Genomic DNA, 21,287 nt, shown 5'->3' on the forward strand with positions numbered 1-21,287 from the left:
ACATGCTGACAGTATTGCCAGTGTCAGTCATAACTATATTCAGCAAAAATTTCCCAATCTGCACAGAAAGAAGCCAGGCATTTCATTATTAATCTGGGTAACCTGCCCCCCCAAAATAAACAATGTTTCTAATGACAAAGCCCAAAACAAATTAGAGTCTGCAGGTCAGTTGCTTATTTTTTTGCTTTGATTAAACTAAAGTTACTTTACCTCTTCATGCACAGTACCAACAAGGCTGATCTGAAGCAGAGGCCCCCAGCGAAAAGTGCCGTGACTGTAAGTCTTCAACACATTCTCACGGTACTTCTCGATGGTGGTCGTCTCGATATCAGACTTTCCCAATACACCCATCTTCACCGTCAGGCCTGGGTGCTTCTCCGTGAAGTAGTCGATGAAATCTTCCATGACGGAAACTGCGTCATGCACGACTCCCATGACACAGTGTGAAACTCCCTCACTGCTCTCTCCATACACCAACTCCAAGAACTGGTCGGCAAATTCCTCCCTCTCCTTCTCGGACAACTGCTGCAGCTCATGCTGGTAAGCATGGGCGACCAGTGCACCGCCGTTGGTGTACTTTTCCAGGTGGACGTATTTTTTGTAGTGCGAATGGGCCAGACGCAAACAGTCCGGAATCGGCTCCATGTCAGACAGCATACGAGAATCCAACTGCGCGGATGTTGGACTGTGTGATGAAGCAGACTGCTGCTTACTGTGATTAGACGAAGAACCATGGGCAGAGTCTTTGACTTCCTTTTTAACATGACCGGATTTCTGGTCAGACCGGTGGGTCGCGCTCTTTGATGAGGAGCTGGAGTGATCGCGATCAGTGCGAGGTTTCTTTTGATCTGAAGGCATTGATAACTTTCCAACAGAGTTAGTTTGTTCTGTGTGGTGTGGGGTGGAGTTCTTTTGATCAAGCTGCTCTAACAATGAGGTCACTCCGCTGATGGACGTCTGAATTTCTCTGCTGATAGTGCGACGTTTCAAGTTCACCTGTACACCACAATGCCCAACACTCTTTTTCTTTACCGCTGATTTGATTGGATCACGAATAACAATCTTAGTCGGAGAAAGGACCAGCAACTCTCTGGGAGCGTCAGTCCCATCAACGCTCTCACGCGGAGGAGGGGGAAGCATCCCAGACTCTGAGCTCCCTGAACCATCAGAAACATCCGCACGCCGGTGATGGTGGTCGCTGCCATGTTTGTGGTGGTGGTGGTGATGGTGGCGGTGGTGAGAGCTGGAATGATGCTTGTGGTGGGAGTGGCCATTGGACTGCTCAGACTGCGAGGACTTGTGGCTCCCCTCACTTCTGTTGCCGTCCTGAGAGGAAAAATGTTGGTTGTGAGCCTCCAGCGTTTCCCCCGACGGTGTCTCCCCCTCAGTGTTGTTGCAGCCATCTGTAATAAAGCCACAGTCACAATATCAGTTACTGTACTTATATATATATATATGTATATATGGGTCATTCTCAGAAATGGTGGTCCAAAGTGTTACATACAAAGTAAAAAATAAAGTGTCAAGAAATACAAAATAATTGTTTTTACTATGAAGTCTATTGTTTGCTATACATAACAAGAAATTCCTCCGAGGTAGGAAAAACACCCCCGTCAAAGGGAAATAACCTTCTCAGTTGGTGGCAGTGACTGAGTGAGAATGGTTATTTCCCTTTGACCATTAAGATGTCCCTCTATACGTCCTTGTATAATTTTAATCCACCAATAACTCCCTAACCGTGTGTTTGACTGGTCCCAATTTTTGTAAGGACCGTCTCAGGAATGTATAGAACCTGTTCACCAAGTTTGGTGACGATCGGTCCGTTCATTCTTGAGATCTATATGCGAACACAAACAAACAAACAAACACATCGACCGAATCCTATACACACCAATAACTCCCTAACCGTGTGTTTGACTGGTCCCAATTTTTGTAGGGACCGTCTCAGGAATGTATAGAACCTGTTCATCAAGTTTGGTGACGATCGGTCCGTTCATTCTTGAGATCTATATGCGAACACAAACAAACAAACAAACAAACACATGGACCGAATCCTATACACACCCCTATACCGGGGGTGTAATAATGCAAAAATTAGACAAAAAGAGTAATTGGTTGCTAAATAAGAGACGTTTTAAAGTGTTGTATTTACGTGATGAATGTTGTAACATGGAAACCAAATTCCAACTTTAAACCACCTAAGCCTTCAATCCTTTGTGCATTTTTTATCAGTTCTGCAGTATTTTTGTGTTCTACCCAACACATTCTAGTTATGAAAGGTAAGGACTTCAACTAATATTGGTAAAAAAATGACATTTGGAACTGACTAAGGTGAATGTTGCAACACAGAAACGAAATGCTTGAACCACTTTCGGTTCCTGTGCGACAGACATGAATCTGCACTGTTTGGCCTTTCCTGCCGGCAAAACCCGTCTGACCCAAAATAACTACACAAAACACAATTCGTCAGAGTTTGCTGTATTTGTTGAAAGTTCCTGTTGCGTTCAGATTACCCATTTTAAGTACTTGATGAATGTCGAACATCGACAATCAGAGGATACGAAAACTTCTTGGCTGCTTTGTTCTGCTAAACTTCGCGCTTTGAGAGACTGTTTGCACTCGATATCCTTCCGACACTACATTGTCGCCATCCGCGGTGTGTAAGTTTGTGACAAAGCTTTGCAGGCTCGACAATTAAGAAAAAACTATCTTCAGTCGTAACGTAGGTCGGGAAACGACGCCATGAGTTTCAGCAAATGATATGATTCTGGTGTTTTCTGTGAATATTTGGCTGTGATTCAAAGGACTATTTTCTTGTTCGAACTTCCTGTGCGCCAAAGAGCTAAAAATAGCCGTGATATGGCAAAGTCATGGAGCACATTGCTGTCCGATGTTCGCGCGTCGAGTTTGGATACAATGCATTACGACATTCATAATTTTTTGTTCGAAGCCCGTAACTTCAAATTCAGCGTGAGTTTTTGCAAAGATGTGTTGCTATGTCCAAGACTGAACTCCTGACTGTCGATTGCAGTAATTTGTTGGTGTTTGCATGTTTGCATTTAGCCATGAGACTGAACATATTGTTGATCACGAAAGTTGTGTAACGCTTCGGCGATCCGGAAACGGCCGAACTTCGCAATTGAAAAGCACACAAAAACAACACCAACGTATAGAAACCATTTTTATTGACATATAACAATGCTTTAATGTCTCAGAAATAGATTCAGATGAAAAAAGTCGTGGTAGAAATAATTTTAATTTACTTTTTCTTGATTTCAAATGTGTCACCCCTACTCACTCTCACTGGACCACCATTTCTGAGAATGACCCTTAAATATCAATTATCCCTTTTCCCCCCAGAGCGCTCAACATCGCCCGCTCGAGCTCCCATTTGCAGATCCCTGAAACACCCGCTATACAATGCTAGCTATGACGCTTTTTTGTTTCCATTTCCACTGGCTTCCTGGGAGGTTTGAGCATTTAAAATTATCATTTAGAAAACGTGCAGTAGTTACTTTGCTACCATTTTTTAAAAGTTTAAAATGGATGGGGTTACTTTCCATACCATCCGGGGCAAAGAGTTAAACTAGTAACAGTACTCACAAGCCACAATTGAACACACACTGTACATCAATGAACTGTCCTAAAAGTGATACTTTACCAGTAGTGTACCAGCATTGTATTTATCTCATGTAAAAGTTTAAAACTGTGAGTAGCTGTGGCTTAAGTAGTGCTTTCCAAGAACTTCGCAGGGGAAGCAAATTCAATGATAGCTTACCAAAATAATTGACAAGAACTTAAAACCACAGACAACTACTGAACTAGTGAACTACAGCATCAAGAAACTTACTAACAGTAATGACAGCAAATCTACAATACATTCCTCTCACTCAACAGAATAGCAATCTGCCTCACATACAGTCTCAGATCTGGTAAAGGCATTCTTACATGTATGGGATAATAAAGACCGTTCCTCCACTTTGTTACATACCACATGTACACACAGCCTGGGTTCTTTTTTTCAGAAATTATTTCATCAAAAGATTCCAACTCAACACAGCAAGCAGTCAGGGTAATCCCATGTAAAACTAAAAGCCGACATGATCTGAGACTGTGAGCGTGAGACAAACTATTGAGGTCTAACGTGCGTGGTCGTCCTTGGCGGTCAAGAAAGCCGCCGCGATCATTGCGCAGACGACACTTCTAGACCGCCAATATTTTTTGTGCGCATCACGTGCTCCCCATAAATCGGCCGGAAACGAAGCAATTGGGAAACCTGGATAGGCGGAGTAGGCCTTTCAAAATCTAGGACGCAAAAAATGAAAAATACAGTCGACAAAAACAATATAAGAAGTAACTTACAAAGAATTTCAATAGTATTTCTTCGTGTTGAAGCTACCCTACACTTACATTACAAAACTTGATATGGGCAGCGAGTAATTAATATTTATAATTAAATACTGAGAGTCAGACTGAGAGAATACTCACCAACAGCCTGCTTTTCAACTGAAAGTAGCTTTACTCCCACAACCGGAGTCGGTGACTTTGTCTTTGGGGATGAGTTGTTGCTTCGTGGCTTTGATGCTAAGGGAGAGGTATCACTGTCACTGAATCTACTGTCCTTGCCCTTCTCATAGTCGTCCACATATCCCGCACTTGAGAGACGTCGGTAATCGTGCTGCACACGCCGTCGTTTTCCTGATTCTGGGCTCTGACCTGCATCATTATTGTTGCCATTCTGTGAATTTGGTGTTGGCATTAACAACCTGGGCCTCTTTGGTTCCGGTGGAGATGTCTGATTTCTTTTAATCGTCGTGTTCTCCACGCCTGCAGTGATTTCATCTTGCTCCAGGTCTATTTTCTCTTGAGGAGGATACTGCAATCCAGGTAAATTGCGGTGGTCCTTTTTGAAATCGACACGTGTTTTTGACGCATCATTTTCGTCACAAGAAGAAAATACTTTTGGGTCGTCTAATGGGGGACCGAAGGGCGCCTGTTTCTGAAGAATTTCAAAAATATTTCCAGCAGAACGTGACTCCGACATATCTTCGTCCGCCATTTTGATTCCATTCCAGTCAATAACAAACACCGAAACATACACATGACAACCATTTTGATTGGATCGAAAACCGTTGACGTCACGTAGTTTGCAACTTTCCACCAATCGAAAGCTCCCTTCTGTTGCAGCTAGGTGTGAGTCTAAACGCGCGTGCAAGCAGGGTGTACACAATCACGCAGACTTTTTCAAACGTGCAGTTTTGCAGGTAGGCACCACAGTGATTGTTTTGACCGATCGCTAACTGCAACGTCCATGATGTCATCAGAAGGAGCCCCAGAGGCGAAGCGACAGAAGGTTGACCCACCAACAGAGAGTGGGGATGCAAATGAAAGCGCCGATTTCAATGATTCAGAAACTCAGAAAGCCCTTGAAGACATCGACAGCATCCAGAATGAAATTGATGGTCTCAATGAAAAAGCCAGCGAAGAGATTTTGAAAGTAGAGCAGAAATACAACAAACTGAGGAAGCCTTACTTTGATAAGAGAAACGAAACGATCGAGCGCATCCAGAACTTTTGGGTTACTGCTGTATCCTTGTCAAGCCAAATTACTGACCCGGTTCCTTCCCACTCACCTGCACAGTATAAACACCTTCAATAACACCATTCATTGAGTTTGACCAGGTCAAACGACAACTATTTCAGGTTTCCTCTTCGCTAGTCATGTTGCACATACAGTCTTGGTAAACTCGTATTTTTTTGTATACAGTCCGTTTGATGATGTGTCTGGCTGTAGATGACATTGACAAACGTTCATTTATGGAAGAGTGATACTGATGGCAGTGAACATAATACACAGTTTACAGAATATCATGTTAATATGTTGTTAATCCATGGTTCAGTAATGCATGATTCTGTTAGTAATATGGAATATGTGCTTATGAGTTTGTTTTTATAATTTGGGAAAGTAGAACTTAAGTAGAAAGTAGAGTTTGATGGTGTTTGCAAACCATGGCATTTCAACATCAGTCACTAACTAAAAATACAAACCGTTTCATTTAGATCTTTACTTCTTGAAGTATGAACACACTTTTGGAGTCTCAGACTCACACTCAGGCCTGATCTTGATAACTAAAGCAGAAAACTGAAACTGTTACATGTATACTGTAAAAATGGGGTGGGGAACACAAATTACTTACAATACTGGATTACTTGGAAAAATGTTTAAATTTCATTGAAAATAACGCAATTACTGAATTAGCATGCAAGTGTTGTCCTTAACTTCGCAGTTCATGAACCATCCTCAGATTTCAGCCATTTTGGACCAAACAGAAGAGGATGCCCTTCAATCTCTAAGCAAGGTAGTATAATTTTACTGCACACACATACTGACTACTGTGCATAGACTGAGTATGACTCTATGAGTGTGTGTAAGATTTTTCAGTTGTGGATTCTTTGCTGGTGGTCTCAATCAGGATATTACCTAACTCCTGTATATTTTACCAACATTTTGATATTCTGAGGTGCGATGTTGCTAACATATTTGTATTAATGAAATTATCACTATTGCTATGAGTATTAGTACAAATATTATTTCTTCCCGTTCTCAAGATACATTATAATTCTGAGTAAACATCTCACTTTGTCAATGTAATGCAGCTAAATGTACTTTTGTAGGTAATGGCGGTAAGATTGATATGAATAGTACTTCATACGGTACTCTTTTCTAAGACTTCCAGTTTCAGGGAACTTGATGACAGAGAGAGAGTGTGTATGTGCGTGACTCTTTGACTCAGTGACTAAAAAATTGTTCTCTGTAAAATGTATGGTGTACTCTCTTGATTTTGAAAACAACACAGTCTTGTCTTCCCATCTCATGTGAATTGTGATTGTACATTGTAATATGTTAAATTATATTTGTCTTGATTTGTTGTACAGGTTGAAGTGGAAGAATTTGAAGACATCAAGTCAGGTTACAAAATCAACTTCTTCTTCAAGTCTAACCCCTTTTTCACAAATGAGGTCTTGTGTAAAGAATTCCACCTCGCTCAAACAGGTACTACACGTGTATGTATTTTGGGATTGGGAACAATCCCAATAGGTAATTGTTTTTTTTTAATTTCATTTAAAAATGTGTGATTGCTGATAGAATGAAAACCGTTTTATTTGACACTGAATAAGAAGTGTGCATTCACCAACAAACACCAGCTTGCAAATCTATATTAAGACTTTAGCGTAAATGGGGTTTTTCTTTATCATAAATTTTGGACTTTAAGCTTATAGCACTCTTGCAAATTTGCAATATTTTTGTTTGTGGTCTGGATATTACCAAACACTAATTTTACTTGGCTGAAATACTAATTCTAATATTAAAATTAAAATGTTCTGCATATATATTTCTAATGTTTTTCCAATGGGGTTATCAAACACAGGTGACCCAGAGTCAAAGTCAACGCCCATCGAGTGGAAAAATGGAATGGACCTGACAGCACGCAACGGTGCTGAAATGGGCAACGACCGCAAGCGACGCCTTGGTCGCAACAGTCGTAATTTCTTTTCTTGGTTCCTCGACAATGCAGACCCATCAGCAGACGATATTGCAGAGGTCAGTGTTGAGATAGGGAGAAAGAGAGTGTGTGAGTGTGACAACTTGTTCTCAGTCAAATTGCTTTCTGTTAAAGCAATGCAGTTGCAACATTGAAATGCATCTGTTTACATCAACATTATTGCACTTGCAGAAGGGGTCTACTGTAATAGACCAGAAGTGGGTGCATTTCCTGCAGGTGTTTTCCCTGTACTCGGGGAATATGCCTGGGTGTAGTTCCTGTTGGCTTTCTCGGATCTAGTTGCTATACCTTCAAAAAGAACTTTTTCGGCACAAATCGTCAATCCAAATTGCAATAAAATAGAAAAAGGAAAAAGAGTATATTTTCACTTTAGTTACAACTAGCTGAACCCCCCTTTTTTTTTTACCTTTACAGTAATATATAGAACTATCTTTGATAAATGATTCTTTTCCTTCTTTTATATATCTATATCATACGTCAGGCTTTATAACATGTTATTTGTCATACATACACACAACCTTGTTCACGCACTCCTAAAAAGGAAATGGGGGTAAATTTACAGAGGTGGTGAATAAAAAGTCTGCAAAACTGGCAAAAAGGGGGAAGCCCACTGTTTTTATAGTGCTTACTTCCCTTTATCATGTGATCTTCTCATAATCGCTCTGTTAAACTTGGTTGAATTATGTTTCTTGCTATTCTAAATGTCTAAAATTCTGTATTTTTGTTTTGTATGCATTGTTTGTGGATTGCAGGTTATCAAGGATGACATGATTGTTTGTGGATTGCAGGTAATCAAGGATGACATGATTGTTTGTGGATTGCAGGTAATCAAGGATGACATGATTGTTTGTGGATTGCAGGTAATCAAGGATGACATGATTGTTTGTGGATTGCAGGTAATCAAGGATGACGTGATTGTGGATTGCAGGTAATCAAGGATGACATGATTGTTTGTGGATTGCAGGTAATCAAGGATGACATGATTGTTTGTGGATTGCAGGTAATCAAGGATGACATGATTGTTTGTGGATTGCAGGTAATCAAGGATGACATGATTGTTTGTGGATTGCAGGTAATCAAGGATGACGTGATTGTTTGTGGATTGCAGGTAATCAAGGATGACATGATTGTTTGTGGATTGCAGGTAATCAAGGATGACATGTGGCCCAACCCCCTTCAGTATTATTTGGCCCCTGACACAGAAGTTGGTGAAAATGGAATGGAGTAAGTAAACTCCCTATTTAGACTAGAGCCGTTAAGTACATTCTTTTATCTGTCAGTCGCATCATTGTAAACATTACTGAGCAAAAACAAACACACTTTTCCATCTAATTCAGTTATTGACAGTTTTCATCTAAAAAGTGAACTTCGCACAAATTATTGTTAGTATTACAGACAAAAAAAGTTAACGCTGTGCAGAATGTTCATATTATTACAAATGTTTTTGTGTGTATGGTAGATTTTCACATTTGTATTTGTTCATTTATTTACTTGGTTATTTTTATGAAAGTCTTGTTTAATGTGTGTGTGTGTATAAGAATTCACATTTGTAACAGTTCTTGGTTAGTGATTATTCTTGTTAGTCACAATTAGGTGTGATCCTACTGACCATGACTGAAACAGTGAAAGCTTTTTTCGCTTTCAGTAAGGAATAAATGCTTGCGCATAAAATTAAATCAATAATCATGTCTACACCTTTCCCCTGATGGCATTTGCCCTCAGTGATAGCGCTAGTATTTTTTCAAACCGGTACACAAACTTTTATAGTGCCAACAGTCCAGAAAAAAACCGGTAGGCTGGTCATTGGAACCAGTAAGAGTCCAACTCAGAGTACTGGTTGTTGTTTTTTTTTATCGGCAAAAAAAACCCGGTAGTTCTAAAAATCAACCGGTAGGTCATACGGGCAGGCAATTTTGTTCCGGTATTTTCTCGTTTCAACCAGTAAAATAATGGTAATTGTCGGTTAATGCCAATACTGGCCCTGCTTTTTCATTGTGCAGTGTTAGGTGCTGGTGAAAGGCTGTTTTGTAAATATTTGCTCTCTGTATGTTTTCAGTGATTACAGTGATGAGGATGATGTGGATGAATCTGTTGTAGTGGTGGAAGATGATGGTAAGTGGCTTTTTGACTCACATGCGAAGCAAAAGTGAGTCTAAGTACTCACCCGAGTCGTCCGTCCGTCCGTCCGGACGGTCTGTCCGTCCGGACGTCTGTCCGTCCGGAAAACTTTAACGTTGGATATTTCTTGGACACTATTCAGTCTATCAGTACCAAATTTGGCAAGATGGTGTATGATGACAAGGCCCCAAAAAACATACATAGCATCTTGACCTTGCTTCAAGGTCAAGGTCGCAGGGGCCATAAATGTTGCCTAAAAACCAGCTATTTTTCACATTTTTCCCATTTTCTCTGAAGTTTTTGAGATTCAATACCTCACCTATATATGATATATAGGGCAAAGTAAGCCCCATCTTTTGATACCAGTTTGGTTTACCTTGCTTCAAGGTCAAGGTCACAGGAGCTCTTCAAAGTTGGATTGTATACATATTTTGAAGTGACCTTGACCCTGAACTATGGAAGATAACTGTTTCAAACTTAAAAATTATGTGGGGCACATGTTATGCTTTCATCATGAGACACATTTGGTCACATATGATCAAGGTCAAGGTCACTTTGACCCTTATGAAATGTGACCAAAATAAGGTAGTGAACCACTAAAAGTGACCATATCTCATGGTAGAAAGAGCCAATAAGCACCATTGTACTTCCTATGTCTTGAATTAACAGCTTTGTGTTGCATGACCTTGGATGACCTTGACCTTGGGTCAAGGTCACATGTATTTTGGTAGGAAAAATGTGTAAAGCATGTGAGTCGTATGGGCTTTGCCCTTCTTGTTTCTGTAGCTGTACAAACAACTGTTAATGGTTGTGGTGTAGCGATATCAGCTTTCTCATACAACCGGCTTTCTTCTTCGATATATATTTACTCGAGACTGACATTGTGTTTCCTGATCAATAATAGAAGTACACTTATTTGAGGGAGGAAAGCATGTCAGTTTCTTGCAAATGAAGGAAACTGGTGGTGAAATTCAAGAGATTTCTCACCACAATTCGATTCCTTCAAAAACGTGCACTGAGTGGTTACCTCCCTTGACTGAGAAGGGAAGGACTTTACGTTAAAGCAAATTCCTAAGTTTAAATATCATTTTTGTTGTTGAACGAATATGACCCCATGAGTGTAAAGTACTATGCAGCTGTACAATGAACTGTTATGGCAACATTTCATTTTCAGTCTTTGCCAAAGACTAGACGAGCTAATGATGTATCGGTATCATTACATTGCTGTTCTTGTTTCTTTTTTTGTGTAGCATTTTATTTGTTGTTGTGTAGTTACATAGCTTTTGATTTTGCTTCATGATCCGAAGACTCAAGACTCAAAGATTTTAATGTCCTTATAAAAACAAGGAAAATTGCATTGCAGTGTCAGGTGGTTAAAAATATAAAGTACATCTAATTCACGAAAAGTTCACAATTGCACTAAAAACATCAAGACTTTCTGAGAAATCATTCACAGAACAGGCACTTCCCGCTCGCTCTCTCGCACCCGCGCACGTATGCATATTGGAAACAACGGTCCCTTTTTTGAGTCTCAGGCTATTGATCAATGCAGCAAGCTTTGAGAAGTGAGCTCTAGTCTAACTTAGTTCTTCAAAAATCTGGTTTTCCTGATGTATAGTGCAGAGACTACTCAGACCTGTTCATCCTTACTATTTTGGAGTAATTTATTACTATTTTTTAGGATTTGGGGAAAAATATTCACTATTTGAGTCCAGACTATAATTTTCAAATGTCCTTCACATTAGGTTTGTGTTGCTAATGTTGGCGTTTGTAACCACCGGGTTACTATTTTGGTCATCAGATTACTATTTATTGACTTGACCATTACTCTTGTCAAGTTGTAGGGGTAAGGCAAAAAAAAAAAAATTGTCTGTTTCTGGTCACCCGACCGACCCTAAATTTCGGCGCCGACCCTAACCTTTTTTTTTCCAAACTCAATTTTTTTTTTTAAATTTTTGGTGGTAAAGGACAGGGTGAGAAAATGAACAACAAAAACGTGTGAAAACGAAAGTCCGCTGACGATTTGTAAATGTGTTGAGTGTCTTGTCTATGTATAGTGAATCCAGTCTCTTTGCGCGATTTTTAAAGTTAGTTTTATTGGTCTACATTTGGGGTAAAAAAAAATTTTTTTTTAAAAATCCCTACCTACCGACCCTATTTTTTTTTAGCCATGTTACCAGAAACAGACAATTTTTTTTTGTGTGGCCTAAACAGGTGTGGACTACTACAATGGACCCCCCATCAGTGATTAGAGATCCCAAAACCCCCCGCGGGTTTGGGGGAGTCCCATATTGGTTGGGACGAAAAAGAATTTACCCGATGCTCCCCACCATGTCGTAAGAGGCGACTAACAGGTTCTGTTTCTCCTTTTACCCTTGTTAAGTGTTTCTTGTATAGAATATAGTCAATGTTTGTAAAGATTTTAGTCAAACAGTATGTAAGAAATGTTACGTCCTTTGTACTGGAAACTTGCATTCTCCCAGTAAGGTAATACCCTACGTTGCAAGCCCCTGGAGCAATTTTTTGATTAGTGCTTTTGTGAACAAGAAACAATTAACAAGTGGCTCTATCCCATCTCCCCCCTTTCCCCTATCCCATCTCCCCCCTTCCCCCGTCGCGATATAACCTTGAATGGTTGAAAACGACGTTAAACACCAAATAAAGAAAGAAAGAAAGAGATCCCAAAAATAAGACTCTTTTACATTGCAAGACCCTGGTTTCTCAGACTCTCTTCCTAATCCCTATAAATGTAACCCACCCCCCCCCCCCCCCAATTTTTTTTAAGACTCCCTCCTTTTTAAGACCTAATTAACCAATATTTTGTAGGTCTTTAAAGGGAGGGTGGACGGGCGCTGTGACGGGGTGGTAAGATGTTGGCCTCTTAATCCGAAAGTCGAAGGTTCGAATCCCGGCCGCGGCCGCCTGGTGGGTTAAGTGTGGAGATTTTTCCGATCTTATGTGCAGACCTGCTGGTGGCTTATCCCCCTTCGTGTGTACACGCAAGCACAAGACCAAGTGCACACGGAAAAGATCCTGTAATCTATGTCAGAGTTCGGTGGGTTATAGAAACACGAAAATACCCAGCATGCTTCCTCCGAAAGCGGCGTATGGCTGCCTAAATGGCGGGGTAAAAACGGTCATACACGTAAAATTCCACTCGTGCAAAAACACGAATGTATGTGGGAGTTCAGCCCACGAACGCAGAAGATAAAGGGACGGTTCCACTGTCAGGTCTTGGTCTACCTTTGCTCTGCAAACTTCCATCTATGACACAGTTTTTGCCTGGAATGTAATAGCTTTGATGTCTTTATCATTTTGTATTCTTGACTTCTTGTTTCAGACAGTGAAGATGACGACGAAGAGGTGTACGAGGTTGAAGATGATGAAGACGAGGAACTGGATACCACAGGTAAGTGATTAAGGTTTTGTTGAGTGTTCTTATTTTTTTCACAGTTTTGATAATTTCTCGGCAGAACCTGGACCTTTTTTCCAGAAATTCCTGAATTTCCCAGCAATAGGACAATCAGAGGCCAACTATTACACTTTCAGCTTAGCATCCTACGTTTTATGAAAAATTGCTACGCAGTTACACCAAACTTAAAATTGCTTCGCTCAAACAAATAATTGCAAGCATGCAATAGTTCACTCTGTCTTGTGAGCCCTGGTACTCATTTCTGATTGTCACTCCGTGTAGCGGTCAGAGTACGGGTCATACAACATTTTCCACACTGAAAAGTGGCTCTGCAGACACTCTATTGGGAATTATGTTCCTGCTTTCTAATAAACTTTAAAAAAATGTAGATTCTTGTACGAATACATTTTATTTTTAAACAATGCTACTCTTGCTACACGATTTGCTGCGCTGAAAATTCCAAAACAATTCTTAAATTGTTACACTTGAGGTTTCACAGGGCTTGACAGATCTGGACAAGGAAGTAATTGGGGAAAATGTCTTCTTCTTCTTCTTCTTGTCGATCACTCAGATGGAAACGCCGGTTCTCCGCGCAAATGTTGCCGTGCGCTGTAGGTCGTCCAGACTGCCATAGAGCTTCCCTTGCACCGTGGTCGCCTGGGAAAATGTCTGAAGATGATGTGTTCACTTCACGTGACTTGTCAATGATGAGTGTCTTGTTGTTTGACAGGTGATGTTGAGGTGATAGAGGAGGAAATTGAAGAAGAGGAGTTGTTAGAGGAAGAGGAGGCGGGGGAAGACCTGGATGACAGCAAAGACGACTTAGCGGGAGAGGAAAAGGACGAAGAAGAAGATGAATCCAAAGCAGTATGAGACAAACAGTCCCATTTTTCTTTGCCGTTTTATGTTTCTATGAATTATTATTTCAGTTGTCAAGAAAACAGTTTCCTGGCTTTTTTTCAGTGTATGTTTCATGATTTGGGGGGGGGGGGGGGGTCATACAATAGGATTGTTTTTTGCTAAGATGTGTGACTGTGGAAGTAAGATTGAGACTTTTTTTTTTGGCAAGTCCATCAGAGAAGGACAAGCAAATTCGATTTTGTGGATGGTTTGGGGATTTTGTAGGGAGGGGAGGAGGGGTTTGAAGGGATGTTGTCTGGGTTTAGCCGTGCATCCATTCTCAAAAAAACACATATATTCTTGCTTCGCTATGTCTGCAGGAAATGCTGCAGAACTTTAAAAACGTTCAGCGTTTGACTCTCAAGAATTTATATTGCAAGTGCAAGAAACAAAGACACGACTCAACAATTTGAGCATATTGTCATCAAAGATTGAGATGTTTTTTCTTCCAGTTCCAGTGACAATACAGATTAATGAAATGTGTGGAATGCCAACTGAAATTTGAGTTTTGAAAATAATGATTTAATTTGAGTTAAACCCTCTCCAGTCAGCATCGATTTTCGACAGATAATAAATTGAAAACCCCAAATAGAAACTCCAAAATAGAAAAGTTTGAGTTGGGAGAGAAAATACAATTGCAAGCATGTAGGATTATGTTGCGTAACTTAAACCTATTGAATTTGTTGTTAAAGTTTTAGTTTTTAGTTCTGCGCTGGTGTGAAAGTTTGCTGTAATTTATCAGCGTGAGTGTGTTTTAAAACTGTAGTGTCTGCATAATGGTGAGGTGCCAGACCGTGTGTGTTCAAAATGGCAGTTGTTTGATATCGCTTTTAATTTCTTTTTTTATGTTATTTTTGTGTGAGTGATCATTTGCTATGCTTTTCGTACGTTTTAAATGAATGTCACTGCAGGCCATTTTTCTAGTTTATATGAAACAGCTGGTTATTTAGTTTGTTGCTATTTCGTAGCTTATTTGTTTGTTGAGTTATTCTGATGTTATTTACTTTGTTAGCTTTTTGTTAAATACTTTTGTCTGTTTATGCCTTACAACTGGCAGGAAGGATGTGCAAAACAAATGCTTAATAGTATATTTCTGACATTTTCGATCAGTCACAAATGCTAAACACTATATTTCTGACATTTTCGATCAGTCACAAATGCTAAACACTATATTTCTGACATTTTTGTTCATTGGCAATTGTAAAACAATGTTGTTAAGTTCATAACTGTAAGATTAAGAATCTTAAAGTTTTGGCAATTTGCATGAAGAAGGAGACTATGATGATTGTAATAGTGAATTTCATCTACATGTTTCAACAAATCATTTGTCAACAAATATTGGAACATTTTCTTTCTTGTTGAAATTTCACGTGTCATCATGATCGGAAAGCAGCCTAAATTGTACCTGTGTCCATTAGAGCCAGATGTTTGTTCATGTTATTTGTTTGTTTTATACAAGTTACAGAAAGCGGGTCATGTCCTGTCTGAGCATGACAATATTCAGGCATGAGAATTGTCCGCCGAAAGGCAAATTTCCGCCGATTTTTTTTTTGTTCCGCCGAAAAAGCAGAAGTGTCCGACAAAAAAATAAATGAGGGAAGCAAAAATGCTTCTAAAAACTGAATTTAATGGCAAACTTGGAGCTCAGATTACACCAAATTGCACAATTTGGGTTGTATGGAGAATTTTTTTGCGGGGGGGGGGGGGGGGGGGGAGCATGCCCCCGAACTCCCCCAGTAAGGCTAGGCGCTTTGCACCATTGACTTTGATATTACTTACACATTTTTAGCCTTTTTTACTTTTTTCAAATCCCATGCCTGATTATTATTCCCTGATCAACCTTATTTTGTCCTCCTGACCCCAGAACCTTTTAGACCGTTCACCTTTTTTTTAATTAAATACATGTATATGACAACACTCGATTTTGTAGACTTTTTTAAAAAAATTAAATACATGTATATGACAACACTCGATTTTGTAGACTTTACAAGGAAAATTACACTGCTCCAACATCCAGGGGGCACAGATTGCACAATTTCCTAGATTCATGTGTTCATGTTTTCCAAACCCTAAGGCTTTTGTGAGCTTGGGATCTTTATCGTGCGCACGGGGGTGTTCGGACAAATTTGACTCTGAGTTATTAACTTGTAAATCCCCTGCCGACCTGGGGATTCAAACCAGTGCCGATAGCGACAGAATCGTTTCGAAGCCAACACCTCTACAGGGCACTCTTGTTTTCGGCAGCTAGTTGATCTGAGCCTAAAACACAATAATTACGATACATTTGTCAGAAATAAACTGGTATGAATGTTCGGTGGCCGCTTTCATTTTTGGTACATGTATTTTGATAACTGGAAATTTCGAGCTAATGCAATCCCTGATAGTAAATGTCACTGTCAGATGATTTGTTGTGTAGAATCTCTTCCATTTTAATCTCAACCACCCCACTCTTCGTTATTTTATTTATCAATACCTAAGACCCCCCCCCCCCCCCCCCGCGGGAGGGGGAGAATTTACCCGATGCTCCCCAGCATGTCGTAAGAGGCGACTAACGGATTCTGTTTCTCCTTTTACCCTTGTTAAGTGTTTCTTGTATAGAATATAGTCAATTTTTGTACAGATTTTAGTCAAGCAGTATGTAAGAAATGTTAAGTCCTTTGTACTGGAAACTTGCATTCTCCCAGTAAGGTCATATATTGTACTACGTTGCAAGCCCCTGGAGCAAATCTTTGATTAGTGCTTTTGTGAACAAGAAACAATTGACAAGTGGCTCTATCCCATCTCCCCCCTTCTCCCGTCGCGAGATAACCTTCGTGGTTGAAAACGACGTTAAACACCAAATAAAGAAAGAAATACCTAAGATTCAGATACCAGGGCTCTACTTTATTTAGGGTTAATTTTGTGTGTGCAATGGAATATTTTTATTTGATCTTCCAAGGCAGCTGTATTGTAAATGTGTGGTGTTTTTTTCAGGCATCGTGTGTGAATGTGCAGAAAAGCGTTAAGGTAATTTGTTTTGTGCTTGTAACAAGCTTTCTGCTACACCATAGATTGTGTGTTTCAGCATGGTAATGCGTGCAACTGGGAATGGCATTGTTTGCAGATGAATGTCTCAATTTGGTGTTTAAAACTCAGAGTGGATAATATTTTTAACGTGTGAAAAACCAATGTATATGCTTTAGGAACAGCCCCCGCGGGCTAGGGGGAGTCCCATATTGGTTGGGACGAAAAAGAATTTACCCGATGCTCCCCAGCATGTCGTAAGAGGCGACTAACGGATTCTGTTTCTCCTTTTACCCTTGTTAAGTGTTTCTTGTATAGAATATAGTCAATTTTTGTAAAGATTTTAGTCAAGCAGTATGTAAGAAATGTTAAGTCCTTTGTACTGGAAACTTGCATTCTCCCAGTAAGGTAATATATTGTACTACTTTGCAAGCCCCTGGAGCAAATTTTTGATTAGTGCTTTTGTGAACAAGAAACAATTGACAAGTGGCTCTATCCCATCTTCCCCCTTTCCCCGTCGCGATATAACCCTTCATGGTTGAAAACGACGTTAAACACCAAATAAAGAAAGAAAGCTTTTGAAACGGGAAGAATTTGTATTACATAATGTGGTGATGTTTCACTTCACACTAAAATGAACTGTTCTTGTTGGCTCACGTAAGTGTAGCCTATGCGATCGTAACTTTGTCTGTCTGTGCGTGCGTGCGTGCGTCTGTGCGTGTGTATGTCTGTGGTAGAAACTCTAACATTTGAAGACGTCACATTACATTGACGTCACATTATGACGTAAGAGGGTTAGACGTCACGCGAAGGAAGTACTGACAGTCTCGGTCATTATTATTTTGAGCGCGCCGAGACTAGTTGGCAGTCGTGTCCTTGTAAGTAGGCTACATGCAGACAGACAGATCTAGATCTAGTGTCTCGCTTTCTTGCACAGTTTCACCTATGCTCTTTCTTTCTGTGTGTGTGTGTGTGTGTGTGTGTGTGTGTGTCAGTGTGTGTGTGTGTGTGTGTGTGTGTGTGTGTGTGTGTGTGTGTGTGTGTGTGTTACTGTTTGTCGATTTCTTACGTGAGCCTTGATGGCTTCGCCTCTTGTTTTGATCAATGTTTTCTTTCCTGTATAGAGGCCTATTTACCCTTACTATTTTGGAGTAATTTATTACTATTTTTTAGGCTTTTTCAGGGAAAAATACTCCGTTTGAGTCCAGACTACGATTTTCAAATGTGCTTCAAATTAGGTTTGTGTTGCTAATGTTGGCGTTTGTAACCACTGGGTTACTATTTTGGTCATCAGATTACTATTTTTTTTACTTGACCATTACTCTTGTCAAGTGTTGGGGGTAGACAGGTCTGATAGAGGGAAATTGTGAACCAGTGTGTTTAAATAAAGATGATTTTGTGCACAGGAGCTTTCGATGAAATGTTTTTGGCAGTTTAGTGTGTCGTTCCTATAACAACGTGTAACCACACATTGAAATTGTACACTTCACATACAGTTGTTCCCGCAGTGGGGCACTGCGGTTATGAAATTAAAGGCCCCTCCTGTTTTTGGAACCGCAGGAGCTTTCTAGTTTGCTGTTAGGTAGATTTTTGGTTCCTCTTTCCTGTCATGCTCTCTTTTTCTTCATGAATTCTTTTCTTTTTTCTGCCTTCTTGCTCATTCACCTGTATTTTTTCCAAAAATCTGTTCTCTTGCCGCTTGTCTCGCGATTCATGTATAGTTTAATCTGTTAGTGTTCTGATGTAAGTCCAGCAGTAGATAGGTTAAGCCTATTTTAACATACTGGAAACTGGTAATCTTCCAGTAGGTATTAATTTAGTTTTACTAAAGCCTGCTGGGACACAAGTAATGGGTTAGTGCATTTGTAAACAGGAATCGCTTGACAAGTGGCCCCCTTCATCCCCCCCTTCCTCGTCCTGATATGGCTCTGCGTAGTCGACTGGACGTTAAGCAACAAATAAACAAAACAAACAAACAAACAAACATACAGTTGTGAGAGACGCTGGCTTCAAATTTGTCATACTTTGTAATTGTACATTTTCTACCCCCTTTTTGTTCTTGTTACATGTTTATTCTTTTGTCATATTGGTTTTGAATTGAACTTATCCAGCTCACAAGCAGTTTTGCAATGTTCTTAAGCCTGTAAAAGTGTTGTTTGGTATTGGGGGGAAGTTGTTGCTCTTTGTCCATTTCTGAATTTTGAAGTTTTTTAATTTTTAAGCCAAAGTTGAACAGTTTTGTTGGATTTTTTTTCATTGTTTTTGATGTGTGTGTTGAAAATAAGCTTCTTTTTTTTCCTTTACGGCAGTGAACAGAATCTGTCATCAAGGTGTAACCACTGGGAAATAAATTGTGAATACCTTTTCAGGGATCATTGGGATTAGCCTAATGAGTTGGAGACGTGAAGTAGGCATCATGTGAACTATGAAATAAAGCTATGGGCAGCCACTAATTGTAATTGGACAACCATGTTTGTATAATGGTGTGACTAGTTGTTTGTTTTTATTGTGTTTTTCACTTGTGTGACGTGAGAGAAATCATAACCCTGCCTGGCCCAAATAACCATTGTCTGTCAGCTGTGGCAGTATATATAATTTCCATTTTTTCACCAGTTACATATTTACATTTAATATTTTGGCAGTCTGTCTAGATATCTAACTGCAGTTTGGCTGAAGATTTTGACATCTGTCCTACAATGTTCAGTATTGTAACATGGAAATGTCAGTCGTCAGCGTTTAATACTGTGTAATGAAGAGGATTAATTAAAATTGTGTGAACCATATTTGTTACTCATGTGCTTATTTTGCCCAAACACACAGAGAAGGGACGTTAGTTGTCTTGTCTCAGTTCACTTTCTCTCTCTCACTTTCTCTCTCTCACTTTCTTGCCTGTACACGCACACACATTGTTTGAGGAGTTGATGTCACACACACATTGTTTGAGGAGTTGATGTCACACACACATTGTTTGAGGAGTTGATGTCACACACACACTGTTTGAGGAGTTGATGTCACACACACATTGTTTGAGGAGTTGATGTCACACACACATTGTTTGAGGAGTTGATGTCACACACACACTGTTTGAGGAGTTGATGTCACACACACATTGTTTGAGGAGTTGATGTCACACACACATTGTTTGAGGAGTTGATGTCACACACACATTGTTTGAGGAGTTGATGTCACACACACATTGTTTGAGGAGTTGATGTCACACACACATTGTTTGAGGAGTTGATGTCACACACACATTTGGTTGTCCTCTCCCTCTTGCCTGTACACACTCACACACACATTTGGTTGTCCTCTCCCTCTTGCCTGTACACACTCACACACACACACACACACACACATTTGGTCGTCCTCTCCCTCTTGCCTGTACACACTCACACACACACACACACACACTCACACACACACATTTGGTTGTCCTCTCCCTCTTGCCTGTACACACTCACACACACACACACACACACACACACACATTTGGTTGTCCTCTCCCTCTTGCCTGTACACACTCACACACACACACACACACACACACACACACATTTGGTCGTCCTCTCCCTCTTGCCTGTACACACTCACACACACACACACACACACTCACACACACACATTTGGTTGTCCTCTCCCTCTTGCCTGTACACACTCACACACACACACACACACACACACACATTTGGTCGTCCTCTCCCTCTTGCCTGTACACACTCACACACACACACATTTGGTTGTCCTCTCCCTCTTGCCTGTACACACTCACACACACACACACACACACACACACACATTTGGTCGTCCTCTCCCTCTTGCCTGTACACACTCACACACACACACATTTGGTTGTCCTCTCCCTCTTGCCTGTACACACACACACACACACACACATTTGGTTGTCCTCTCCCTCTTGCCTGTACACACTCACACACACACACACACACACACACACACACACATTTGGTCGTCCTCTCCCTCTTGCCTGTACACACTCACACACACACACATTTGGTCGTCCTCTCCCTCTTGCCTGTACACACTCACACACACACACACACATATGGTTGTCCTCTCCCTCTTGCCTGTACACACTCACACACACACACATTTGGTTGTCCTCTCCCTCTTGCCTGTACACACTCACACACACACATTTGGTTGTCCTCTCCCTCTTGCCTGTACACACTCACACACACACAAATTTGGTTGTCCTTTCTCTCTCTCTCCCTTTCTCTCTTGCCTGTACACACACACACATATTGTTCCAGGAGCTGATGACGCACACA

General features: G+C 40.4%; 2 protein-coding genes across 2 annotated transcripts in view; one reads left to right on the forward strand and one right to left on the reverse strand.

Annotated features, from left to right (window-relative positions):
* Positions 1-5,059, reverse strand: part of LOC138965377 (uncharacterized) — a 17,472-nt gene extending 12,413 nt beyond the window's left edge. Inside the window, exons 1-2 of the mRNA XM_070337518.1 lie at positions 4,489-5,059; positions 211-1,403 (exon numbers count right to left, since the gene is read on the reverse strand). Of these exons, the coding sequence (XP_070193619.1) occupies positions 211-1,403; positions 4,489-5,059 (1,764 nt within the window). The remainder of the gene's footprint in view (positions 1-210; positions 1,404-4,488) is intronic.
* On the forward strand, positions 5,041-19,781 carry LOC138965378 (protein SET-like). Its single transcript, XM_070337519.1, has 8 exons — positions 5,041-5,587; positions 6,288-6,359; positions 6,937-7,054; positions 7,431-7,603; positions 8,710-8,789; positions 9,622-9,677; positions 13,024-13,092; positions 13,826-19,781. Exons 1-8 carry the CDS (start codon positions 5,312-5,314, stop codon positions 13,966-13,968), a joined length of 987 nt encoding a protein of 328 aa, XP_070193620.1. The 5' UTR covers positions 5,041-5,311; the 3' UTR covers positions 13,969-19,781.
* Positions 19,782-21,287: the final 1,506 nt, after the last annotated feature.

Source organism: Littorina saxatilis, linkage group LG4 (assembly GCF_037325665.1).
Source record: "Littorina saxatilis isolate snail1 linkage group LG4, US_GU_Lsax_2.0, whole genome shotgun sequence".
Taxonomy (NCBI): Eukaryota; Metazoa; Mollusca; class Gastropoda; order Littorinimorpha; family Littorinidae; genus Littorina; species Littorina saxatilis.

Bases quoted from the DNA above. Each gene is read 5' to 3' on its own strand.
- LOC138965378 (XM_070337519.1), top strand. From the start codon at position 5,312: ATGATGTCATCAGAAGGAGCCCCAGAGGCGAAGCGACAGAAGGTTGAC. The intron at 6,360-6,936 runs GTAGTATAATTT...TTTGTTGTACAG, and splicing joins CCCTTCAATCTCTAAGCAAG to GTTGAAGTGGAAGAATTTGA. The intron at 7,055-7,430 runs GTACTACACGTG...TATCAAACACAG, and splicing joins ATTCCACCTCGCTCAAACAG to GTGACCCAGAGTCAAAGTCA.